The sequence below is a fragment of the Eumetopias jubatus genome, unplaced genomic scaffold, assembly GCF_037043125.1.
Source record: "Eumetopias jubatus isolate StellerSeaLion01/CBP00866 unplaced genomic scaffold, mEumJub1_p1.0 scaffold_12, whole genome shotgun sequence".
NCBI classification, from domain to species: Eukaryota; Metazoa; Chordata; class Mammalia; order Carnivora; family Otariidae; genus Eumetopias; species Eumetopias jubatus.
In genome coordinates, this window is record NW_028274818.1 from 52,958,179 (window position 1) to 52,970,126 (window position 11,948).

At 48.6% G+C, this 11,948-nt stretch overlaps 1 protein-coding gene across 1 annotated transcript; it reads left to right on the forward strand.

Annotated features, from left to right (window-relative positions):
* The first annotated feature begins 861 nt into the window (after positions 1–861).
* SERPINC1 (serpin family C member 1) lies at positions 862–11,764 on the forward strand. Its single transcript, XM_088017009.1, has 6 exons — positions 862–3,110; positions 3,407–3,622; positions 4,460–4,597; positions 6,563–6,953; positions 7,996–8,060; positions 11,075–11,764. The coding sequence occupies exons 1-6, from the start codon at positions 2,856–2,858 to the stop codon at positions 11,249–11,251; spliced, it is 1,242 nt and encodes a 413-aa protein (XP_087873135.1). The 5' UTR covers positions 862–2,855; the 3' UTR covers positions 11,252–11,764.
* Positions 11,765–11,948: the final 184 nt, after the last annotated feature.

The window sequence follows — 11,948 nt, forward strand, 5'->3', positions numbered from 1 at the left end:
TATTTATTTATTTGAGAGAGAGAATGAGATAGAGAGCATGAGAGGGGAGAGGGTCAGAGGGAGAAGCAGACTCCCCGCCGAGCAGGGAGCCCGATGTGGGACTCGATCCCGGGACTCCAGGATCATGACCTGAGCCGAAGGCAGTCGCTTAACCAACTGAGCCACCCAGGCGCCCCTATATTCACCTATTTTCTACCTCTTTGTTTGGTTAACTAAGAAAAAAAATCCTGAAGACAAAGTTCTCAGTTAGGCCTTTTCTGACCAAGTTTGACTTTGAGAACATGTCCTCCTTTTCCTCTTCTATAAACATAAAGAAGAGAGTGAGGGAATATACCTAAGGGAGGTGGGCCTTGCCTTCGCCCGACCTGACTGAACTTTAAAACTTCTCTACTAGTTAAACAACACTGGGCTCTACACTTTGCTTAACCCTGGAAGCTGGTCATCAGCCTTTGACCGCAGTCTTCCGCTCGTCACCAGCTCCCTCCCCCACCTTAGCTTTTGGAACCTCCGTCAGATTCAGAGCAAAGAAGCAGTTTTCACAGGGATTGCCTCAGAACACACTATCTCCACTCTCTGCCCGGCCCTGTGGAAGATTAGCAACCATGTTTTCCAGTGGGATAGGAACTGTAGCTGCTGGAAAAAGGTAAGAGAGGCAAGTTTTCTCTTTGGCATGCCCTCATTGGTGTTGACCTTCAACGTTCTCCTAAGGATGGCTTCGACACCTTCGAGAAAACCAGGCCCTCTCCCTGGTAGTAACAGTAAAAGATGTGTTTGGAAGACGTCATTCCAAGCGCCCTCCCTCCCACCCCCTCTTGGGGTAAGCCACACCTTGGGTTCTTAGCCCAGGAAACAAAGGGGATATCTTCCCCTCCCCAGAGGTGCTGTGCAAGCGCCAGCCCTTACAGCAGCCCAGGAGACTCCAACGTGAATTCCCAGGCCTGCCAGACAGCTGAAAAGAGGGAAAATTTAATGGTGAGGATCTCCTAACTCCCTTTTTGCTTCTCTTTCCACTCAGTTGCCCCCGCTCCAAGAGCTCAGTGACCTTTGACTGAAGGACAGCAACCCTGTTCCCTTGCCTCACAGTCAGCCCCCCTCCTCCCTCGATACCACACACATTCCCTTCTTGACCTGGGTCGTTTGGGAGGCTACAAGTGAGGCTGTGGCACCACCATCTTGGTTTTCCTTCCCCCTATGAACAACGCTCCCGGATCCCCCTCAGCCTCCCAATGTAGCTGAGGGACAAAGAGGGAAACCAAAGGCAAGCAAGACGGGGAGATGAACGGCAAGATTCTCTCCGCTTCTTCACCCTGCCTTCTATATCTCCCCGAGCGTCTCTGCTTCTCCCCACTCTGTGCCTCTGTTCTTAAAGGGCTGCAGAGCCGGCCTCCCCTCACACAAGGAGCCAAGTACCCCTCAGCTGCCCCCAGCTTCCAGCCAGCCCAACACTCGCCCGCACACCACCTCCGCAAGTCCTTTCCGCCCTGTGTGCGTATCTTTTTCTGCCAGGGGACAGCTGAGAAGACTCAGTACCCACACGGACTCCCAAGTCAGCCAGAGGAAGCTCCTGGCCCACCCTGTCTTTGTACAAGAATATTACAAGTTTTTCTCCTGGTGTGCCTGAGCGTTCCAGTTCTCCTAATTTGCCAGTAGCATGATCTCATTTTTTTAAAAAGTAAGATTAATTTCACTGGCTTTTAGTGAATCCATGTTGGAAGGATTAAAATTTCCAGGCAGAGAAATGATGACGGCCTAAGGCTGTGAGAGAGCAGGACACAGAGCTCTTTGAATCCAGGGTCTGAAGACTGAGGGTGAAAGGGAGGAATCCGGGGAGAACTCCCTGTTTCTGGCTTGGATGTCAGCCGGCAGGAGGCTCCCATTTGCTGAGCTGGAGGACAGAGGAGGAGAAGCAGCGGGTGGGGGAGACTTACAAGGACAATCTGGTCGTGTTTCCCTAAGGAAGCTTCAGGCTGCCCAGGTGGAATTATCTGGCCCCCGCCGGGAGGGTGGGGCCAGGCTGGAACTGGAGGCCTGCGGAGGCTTCGGCCTGTTCACCCCTTCTTTTTCTTTTTTTTAAAGATTTTATTTATTTATTTGACAGAGAGAGAGACACAACAAGAGAGGGAACGCAAGCAGGGGGAGTGGGAGAGGGAGAAGCAGGCTTCCCGCGGAGCAGGGTGCCCGATGTGGGGCTCGATCCCAGGACCCTGGGATCATGACCTGAGCTGAAGGCAGCCGCTTAACCGACTGAGCCACCCAGGGCCCCCCTGTTCACCCCTTCTTACCCCTGTTGTATTACGGAAATCTCTGCTGCATCAACCCAAACCTCCAACCCTTTCACATCCAGGAGGCCTTTCCTAAACAGCTTCTGTAAAGGACTCCTCCTAGTGCCCCAGGTCTGCGCTGGGGGCTCGGGTTCCCTGCCTGTTTATCACGCGTGGGTGTCTCATCTCGCCAACCGGAAGCTGTGCGTTCTTTATTTCTTCCAGCCTTGGGGCCGCGATGCTTTATAACCATCAGTTGCTGCAATGGTTGATTTTAATTTCAACCTGTGTCCAGGCAAGTGGATAGAGTCCACGACCGGACTTGTCCTGGGCCCCTGTACTTTGCGAGGCTTTGGGCCCACCTCTCGGCCACACCAGCTGGGCTGGAATCCGGTGCTTTACTGGGGCAAGTCTGTGATGGGCAGCAGGGATCGGGGTTTTCCCAGCCAAGCTTAACTCAGCTTTCTGTCCCCCTATAGGAGGGTATGTTTTCTGTCCTTGCTGCTCATTGGCCTCTGGGGCTGTGTGACCTGTCGCTGGAGCCCCGTGGAGGACATCTGCACAGCCAAGCCTCGGGACATTCCTGTGAATCCCATGTGCATTTACCGGTCTGCAGAGAAGAAGGCAGTCGAGGATGAGGGCGCGGAGCAGAAGATCCCCGAGGCCACCAACCGGCGAGTCTGGGAACTGTCCAGAGCCAATTCGCGCTTCGCCACTGCCTTCTATCAACACCTGGCGGACTCCAAGAATGACAACGACAATATTTTCCTATCGCCCCTGAGTATCTCCACAGCTTTTGCTATGACCAAGCTGGGGGCCTGTGACAACACCCTCAAGCAGCTGATGGAGGTACAGTCCGGAGCCTTCCTGCCTAGCCTCGTTACTGGACCCCAAGGAAACGTGTGTTGGTCTAGAGCCCAGTAGAGATGTTAGGTGGTATCCCAGTCTCTTTGTGCTTTTCCCCTTTCTCTTCCAACCCTTTATTCTCCTTTTACCCGTGTATTCATTTAGAAGACATGAGCTGAGTATTTATGCTGTGTTGGGTGCTGCTCTTGAAGGAGCTCATACACGGGGTGGCTGTTGGTCAGGGACTGACCCCACCGCATTAGCCAGGCTCCTCCACCATTTTCTTTTGGCTCCTACAGGTTTTTAAGTTTGATACCATCTCTGAGAAGACGTCTGATCAGGTGCACTTTTTCTTTGCCAAACTGAACTGCCGACTCTATCGAAAAGCCAACAAGTCCTCTGAGTTGGTATCGGCCAACCGCCTTTTTGGAGACAAATCCCTTACCTTCAATGAGACCTATCAGGACATCAGTGAGGTGGTGTACGGAGCCAAGCTCCAGCCCCTGGACTTCAAGGTGAGTTGCAGATGCGGTCCCTGACCTCAGAGTTCTTCGTTTCCCCTCGGAGGTTGAGAAGGTAGAGAAGCAGTATTTGCGGGAAGGTACTCACCCAGGGTCCAAATGAACTGTGGGCTATGAGCTATGCTAGTTGAAGGTAGGTTGGGGGTGGGGAGTGAGTAGAAGTCAGCACCCCTGGACTCTATCTGCTTGCTTGAAACTTGAGAAATCAATGGTATCTATGGCTTAGATTGTGGTGGCTTCTCTGAAAAAGTTGTATAAATAATAAATTCTTCATGTTATCCACCAAGATGTCAATCCTACAAGACACCTTATTTAATTTTTAAAAATTACAAGGGTCAAATAAAATTGGTGTATGGTGTGTGTCATATTCTCCTCTTGGAGATTCATGAAACACCTGAGCCTAGTAAGTTTTCTGAGAAGTCCTGCAACAAAGAAGTCTATTGGCTTTATTCAATCAGCATTTCTCCTTTTTTGTTTATTTATTTTTGACCACATAGGCATCCTTCCTGCCCCTCACCCCTGCATAACTCACTAGCTTCTGCACATGTCAGTAAAAATAACATTTTGTTTTCTTTTTCCCCGACTATTGTCCTCTTTTCTGTTCCTTTATTTCTGTTTCTCTTTCTTTCTCTTTCTTCTGTTAATATTTACTAACCATCTGGAAGATTCATGGCATTATACTAGATATGTAAGTTCTCCCCAATCTGGGTTAGAGTGGGAAACGGTGTGAAAGGGCAAAGGGCTGATGAATAAAATGAAATGCTGTGTGGGGAAGTGGAGAAGCCCACTGAAAGCACAGGTCTGGATAGGTTTGTTTCCTATTCTCCTCAGGAAAATGCAGAGCAGTCCAGAATGATCATCAACAAATGGGTATCCAATAAGACCGAAGGGCGTATCACCGATGTCGTGCCCCAGGATGCCATCGACGAGCTCACGGTCCTGGTGCTGGTCAACACCATTTACTTCAAGGTACTCAAAATGGCCCTGGAGAGACCCAGAGGACTTCCTCTTGTCCTCCAGCTCACCTGCTTTCACACCATTAGGCATTAGATAGGTCCTCTCTGAGAAAAGGTCCATGCATGGCCTGGGCAGAAATACAAATTTATTGAGAGTCTAGAACCATGTCTAGGGCCACAGCTGCTGGCCTGAAGTCCAGGGGGCCCTGGCCATGTCTCTGCCCCCAAGGAAGAGTGTACACGCTCACAAATTTAGCATGCCCAGCTGCAAAGTATGTGCGGGGATGAACTCTCATACACGCGTGACCATTTTTACTATCTAGTTAACTCCATTTTGAAATCCGGAACAACATGATAGATTCTACTGACAGTCCTCAGTGATGAGATTTTCTCCATCATCTGGAGCAGCTTCAATAGTGACTCAAAATTCCCCTTGCCTGAGGCTTCTGAACCCCCCGGTGCCAGGCTCACCCCAAATTTTGCAGAGTCCTGTGATTTGACTGTGCGGATGGCTTTGTCTTTCTCAGAGTCGAGAGTTCTAAAGGCTGCTCCAAATTAAGACATGTGGGAAGGAGACTGAGGGGGAAGGTACTGGGAATAAACAGACCACTGATCCTCAGGAGGGCCACAGGTTTAAGCCGGGGGAACCTGGGGCACATTTGTCCATCGTGGGTCGTGCTCCATGGGCCCTCCCACCCCACACAGAGCCCAGGAGTTCAGCCAGTCCCTGCTGTTGCCAGCCACTCTGTCTCTTGGGGTTTCCCTCTCCCCCAGCGTGGAGAAGGTTGTAGTTACCCAATGTGTATTGCCCTTTAAGGTTTACAGAACACCTTGCTGTTTATTAGCCCTCTTTATTCTCATAAGATCATCAACAAACCTTGGGCCTCTCAGACAGATTACTTAGCTTAAGTCCTGCCTCTTCCATTTCTGCTGTGTGAACTCAGGTGAGTTACCGGAGACCTTTCTGTGCATCTCTAAAATGGGAATAATGATGCACCTCCCTCACGGGTTTCCTGACCCTTGACCCCTGAATAAGTGAGTGCAGCTGATTGGGGTACCTGGGTGGCTGAGTTGGTTAAGTGCCTGCCTTCGGCTCAGGTCATGATCCCGGGGTCCTGGGATCGAGCCCCGCATCAGGCTCCCTGCTCAGCAGGGAGCCTCCTTCTCCCTGTCCCTTTGCCTGCCTCTCTGCCTACTTGTGCTGTCAAATAAATAAATAAAATCTTTAAAAAAAAAAAGTGAGCGCAGCTGAAATGCCTAGAGCAGTGCCTGGCACACCGTAAGCATCTCGCAAATACTAGCCATCTCCAGCTCCTAATTTTACAGGTGAGGACCCACCACTCCAAGAGTTAAATGACTTGTCCCCAAATCAACCAGCCAGAATAGGACAAGGAGTGGTAGTTACAACTCAGAAATTTCAAAGGAATGTCTTGTATCCCAGGGTCCCTCCGTTTTTGAGCAGGAAGTTAGCCAGGACTCACCCTCTGCCAGGCAGGGCTCCAGGACAACCCCCTGGGTTATTATCTGTGTCTGGCCTTTATTTATCAGGGGTGGAACCCAGCCCTTTGGAGGATGACCCTTGAGAAAGAGGCGGGTGGGAGGCAGAAAGCAAAAGACAATTAGATTTAAACTCAAAAAGATGCTTGTGAAAAGGCCAGTAGATTGTTCTCGGTTTTAGTTTTTTATTTTACTGGTTATAAAGCAAATAAATAGCCACTGCTAAAAATCCGGGAAATACAGAAAAGTTCACAGAAAGAAAAAAAAACATAATTCCATCACTCTGCCATAGTCACTGTAAGCCTTTTCATGCATAGCCTCTAATTTTTTCTCCTACTAATTCTGCCTGCATTTGGGGGTGATAAAATAATGTGACTATTTCCCATGTCAGCAACCCACCTATGGAGGGTTTTGGTCTTCTCGCTGTGATTCTCCCACCTGCTCTCTCCACCGCCTCCCCTCCCCACCCCGCCACCCCCAGGGCCTGTGGAAGTCAAAGTTCAGTCTCGAGAACACAAGGAAGGAACTGTTCTACAAGGCTGATGGGGAATCGTGTTCGGCATCCATGATGTACCAGGAAGGCAAGTTCCGCTATCGGCGAGTGGCCGAAGGCACCCAGGTACTCGAGCTGCCCTTCAAGGGCGATGACATCACCATGGTGCTCATCCTGCCCAAGCCCGAGAAGAGCCTGGCCAAGGTGGAGCAGGAGCTCACCCCGGAGATGCTGCAGGAGTGGCTGGATGAGATGGCAGAGACCCTGCTGGTGGTCCACATGCCCCGCTTCCGCATTGAGGACAGCTTCAGTGTGAAGGAGCACCTGCAAGACATGGGCCTCGTGGACCTGTTCAACCCTGAGAAGTCCAGGCTCCCAGGTTAGCCCAGGAAGGGCGTTAATCTTCCCTCGGTCCCCCATGGCGGTCCGAGCAAAGGTGAAAGAATTGGAGAAAGAGTAGAAAAGAGCAACGGGTCAGGAGTAGAGCAAGGGTTCTACTGCTAACTCAGGGAGACCCCTTCCTTTCCAAGGTCTGGCTCCTCTTCCGTATCCTGGTGACTTTGCGCCTGGATGTCCAGGGACCCAGCTAGCACTGGAATGCTTGGAGACTGTAACTGGTGTGGGGGATGGGACCAAGTAGAGAAGACCTCGAAAAGACATCAGAATTCAAAGCAAAGACATGATTCAGAGCTGGGGACATCTTGGTCCCACACAATAGGCATAGCTGACATTGAACAGCCTGATATTCCAAAGGGCTCATGAGTTTTCCCTCAAGTCACTTGGACAACAGATGCGGCCAACCTTCCCCAGCTGTGAGACTTCAGCAAGTGTTCTGCGGTCTTGGTTCCTACAGTCTACCATTCTTTAAAAATATGCATTAAAATATCTTTTTACAAAAGAAGTTTACAATGTCAGGTAATTGAATTTACCTTTAATAGGCTGCTTATGAAACTAGGTCTAACCAGGGGCCCCTGGCTGGCTCAGATAGAAGAGCATGTGGCTCTTGATCTCAGGGCCATGAGTTTGAGCCCCACATTGGGTGTAGAGATTACTTAAATAAAAGTTGAAAAAAAAAATTAAACTAGGTCTAACCAACTTCTCTCTTGAAAACGTTGCCAGACTGGAAAGAAAGACATTCCTACTAGGTGGGGTGAATTTTTCTTTAAGAACAGAGTCCCCTGCCCCCTTCTAAGAGCTGAAGCGTGAGATGACATTCAGAGGAGCCAGGCTGAAAAAGCCTAAAGGACTTTATTCTTCTAAACATGCATTTATTTAGGGAGTATCATTAGGTGAGGGTTCAGGATTTTTATTTAAAAAAAAAAAAAGCCCCAAAGGACCTCTTAATTCAAACTGAATTCCTTTTTGTGGGTTGAAGCTGACTTTTTCCCATTTCACAGAACCTTCTCTGGTCTTCCTTCTAGGTATTATTGCAGAGGGCCGGAGCGACCTCTATGTCTCACAGGCATTCCATAAGGCCTTTCTTGAGGTGGGTACACCTTCCTTTGCTGTCACTTCCTTTTTCAGTACATCAATATCTCATGTGATTTATAACTAGGGACTTCTTGCTCTGCTGGGTCTGTGGTCTTCCAGCAGGTGTGTGAACAGCAGGACACAACTGGGGACAAAGGCATGTTTCCAGTGTCCCTCAGACCCCAGATCTGTAGGCCCCTCCTCCATGAGGCCTCCCCAAGACAGCCCTCCCCTGAAGCCTTCATGGTCCCATTGTTCCACCCTCCCTCCCACTACTTCTCCTGAAGCAGGTCAAACATGTAGGGGGAGGGTGACACAGGAAAAGAAGCCAACAAAGGCCACAAAGTCTTCAGAAGGAAGGCAGAATAATTGTCACGTGAGTGAGGAGATGCAATAGCTTGAAAAAGACAGGTTATAGTTTCAGAACATAGTGTTGTTATTATAATTCCAACAAAGGAGATCCAGGAGAGTGGGCACTCATGGAAACCCAGGGAGGAGTTTTAAGGAAACAGAAAGCATCTAGTAACAAGATAGAAAATTGGCCATAGGTTACCATTCCCTGAGGAATTTAGACAGAACAGTGGGGGCACAGGCCTGATTGTGACAGCTGAAGAGTAAATGGAGGATAAAGAAGAGGAGCTGAGGAGAGTGGATCGTGTCCTAAAGTGTGTTCTAAAGAACTAGAACTCTACGTTGCAAAGAACAAAGTTTGGTGCTCAAGTAAATGTGTATCCTCTTCTTGGGAAATTAATAATGCACACTAAGAAGCCCCACAGCAGAAAAACTGGTTCAATATTGCTTAACTTACGGGAGGGAAGGTGGGGGGGGGGCGATGGGTGAAATAGGTGTTGGGGATGAAGGAGCGCACTTGCCGTGATGAGCACCAGGTAATGCATGCAATTGTTGAATCACTATATTGTGCACCTAAAACTAATATAACACTGTACATTAACTGACTGGAATTAAAATAAAAACTTAAAAAAATATATTGCTTAACCTAGTGTTTCCCCAACTCAGGTGCCCGTGGAACCCTTTACTAGAGTAATAGCCATGTAAAGCCTGTCAAAATTCTGGTTCTCAAATACTGAACTATGGACCAGTAGCACTAGTTCAGTGGAGAGCTTGACTCTTGGAGAATCCAGGATGGGGCCTGAGAATCAGCATATTTACAAAGCTCCTCAGGAGATTTAGATCCACAACCAGGTTTGGGAAGCACTGTCCTCTGGGGGAACCAGGCTATGAGGAAAAGGGGATGGCCACTGTTAGAGATGGTCACAGGATTGAGGAAACCACAAAGAAAGAAGGTTATGGTCAAAGGAGAAAGGTTTCAGAGCATGGTGCTGATAAATATAGTGGCAGAGTCCAAGCTCAGTGAGAAAATGTAGTCAGGAGGGAAGTGGAGGGATTAAAGAGCAGAAGGAAGGCAGAATAATCGTCACGAGAGTGAGAAGATTCAATAGCTTGAAAAAAAAGGTTATAGTCTGAGAACATAGTGTCATTATTATAAGTTCAAAGGTAGAACAAGTCTGAGAGATGGCAAGTTCAAGGCATGGCCATGGGACTGGTTTGCTTAAGTAGAGTGAAGGTAATGCTCATTGGGGTTGATGAGATGAAAGGAAGGGGAGTTAGTGTGTTGACTGGGCCTCCTACCAAGATGGGTAATTGTCTGCATCAAATGATAGCAGGAGTTAGGGTAGACAGAAAGGCTGTAAGTGAAGTGCGCAAATCCTCAACATGGGGGTATAATCCATAGGACCACAGATGTCAGTGACCTGCAGGACAACAGCAAGAGCAGAGGCCTGTATCTTCAAGGTATCGAGATCAGACCTAGGGGTTTGACAGGAGTACTGAATTAGTGGTTTGGGAAGTTGTACGAAAGTCACTACTGACCCCCTTCTACCATATGGATTATGAAGGTTAGTACACTTAGGAAGACGGCGAGGGAAGGTATGTCCTCAGTGTTTTAACTCTGAGTGAAAAATCCTCCTCTAAGGACCCTAAATAGAATAAGTCAACTCAGACACCCTTGAGGGCTTTGAGTTACCATTAGGAAGAAGCAGAGGTTTGGATTCATTTTATCCCCCTTAGCCCACTAAACAATGGTGCAAGGTTCTTCCAAAGCTCTTGGAACAAAGTTGTTTTCCTTGGAAACCTTGGGAACCCAATATACAGGACCCCAACTGATTGTAGGTCTCCTGGGAATCCATTAGAAGCCAGTGTCTGATTTGAATAAGATGATCCTGGTCTTGCAAAAGCTCCAGGCCGCTCACAAATCCAGTCCTAGAATGACCATGAAACAGCACAGGGAGGCGGGGGCATAGGATGGTAGGGAAGCAGGGAAGAAGAGTGACAGGGAGAGAACACCTTCAACCAGCTCCACAAAGCTCAGGTCTCTGAAGTGCTTTCATTAAGAGGCAGGGACAGAGTTTTGGTGATATTCTGGGTCCCCAAGCAAAATTTTCTGAAGGTGTCTCTCTGGCAATTCAGCTTATCAGCAATTGAAAATACCAATGTGTCAGACCATTACTCCAAAAAATACTCACCTCATTCAGCCAGAGGACCCTTGTCTTTTCATAGGCCCAATGTCCTGAGTAGCTGCTTGGGGTAGTTCTATCTGGGATCTTGATGCCCCAAGAGTGAAACTATCTCAACCATAGAGTTCTGATCTTGAGTCAAAGTCTCTTTTAGCATCTGGGACAAGGTAACCCTCCTGCCCTACCCGGCACGATGGGGCCAGCCAGAAACATGGCAGCCTGCTGTACATGTGCATTCCTGGCTCAGGAGTTACCTGAACGGAGCCCTGGCTCTTACGCAGCATGAGGCTTGGAGGAACACAGGTGCTTACCTCAGTGTTCATCGGATGAAACAATGAGTAAAAGTTGCGTTCTAGTGGGAACACCACCTGACCCGAGTGTACTTTTCCCTGGAAGACAGCATTCTGAGGAAGTGCTGTGTCTGTGCGTGCCTTCCCGCCTCCGAGGAACTGCAGGGCAGGTAATGCAGCCGTTGTGTTTCCTCTGTGGTCTGCAGGTCAACGAGGAGGGCAGCGAAGCTGCAGCAAGTACTGTCGTCAGCATCGCCGGCCGTTCGCTGAACCCCAGCAGGGTGACCTTCAAGGCCAATAGGCCCTTCCTCGTTCTCATAAGGGAGGTTGCTCTGAACACTATCATCTTCATGGGCAGAGTGGCCAACCCTTGTGATCACTGAAGTGTTCTTTATTTTTTGCACCTCGTCCTCTTTTGGTTTGTGATAGAAGTAAAAATAAACACAACTACTCCCAGTTATGAATGGATTTTGCCACATGAAGTGAAGACAAGGGGAGGAGAAATGGATAGAGATGCCGGTGGGCATTTGGTCAAGCGAGCACTTTCAATTGCTCTCTACCAGTGAGCACACCTGGGTCAGGAAAGTGAAGGAGGGGGCCGCCTGGCTGGTTCAGTCAGCTAAGCCTCCCACTCTTGCTTTCAGCTCAGGTCATGATCTCAGGATCGTGAGATCGAGCCCCAAGGCCCATGTAGGACTCTACACCTGGCAGAGTCTGCTTCTCTCTCTCCCTCCGCTCCCCCACCTCCACACTCGCTTGTGCACATGCTCTCTCTCTTAAAATAAAGAAATAAATAAAATCTAAAAAAAAAAAGTGATGGAGGGAAATACATTACTGTTGCATCTTGAAAGATGGTAGGATCGTAGGCATGCCAAAAGGGCAGGGGGAGGCTGAAATGTCCGTTTTCCCATCATACTAAAAAATAAATAAATAAATAAAAATCCAAAAATTGTAAAAGAATTAATCTCTATAAACAGGAAAACCAGACAGTCAAATCTGAGTATTAAACCATTTAATTCTCAAACCACTCACATGCATAATGTTCTTTTACACAGTGTTAAAATAAAGAGGAAAATGTAT

Excerpts from the sequence above, each read along its gene's own strand:
- SERPINC1 (XM_088017009.1), top strand. The coding sequence starts at position 2,856 with ATGTGCATTTACCGGTCTGCAGAGAAGAAGGCAGTCGAGGATGAGGGC. Across the intron at positions 3,623-4,459 it reads TCCAGCCCCTGGACTTCAAG|GAAAATGCAGAGCAGTCCAG; the intron begins GTGAGTTGCAGA and ends TATTCTCCTCAG. Across the intron at positions 8,061-11,074 it reads TCCATAAGGCCTTTCTTGAG|GTCAACGAGGAGGGCAGCGA; the intron begins GTGGGTACACCT and ends TGTGGTCTGCAG.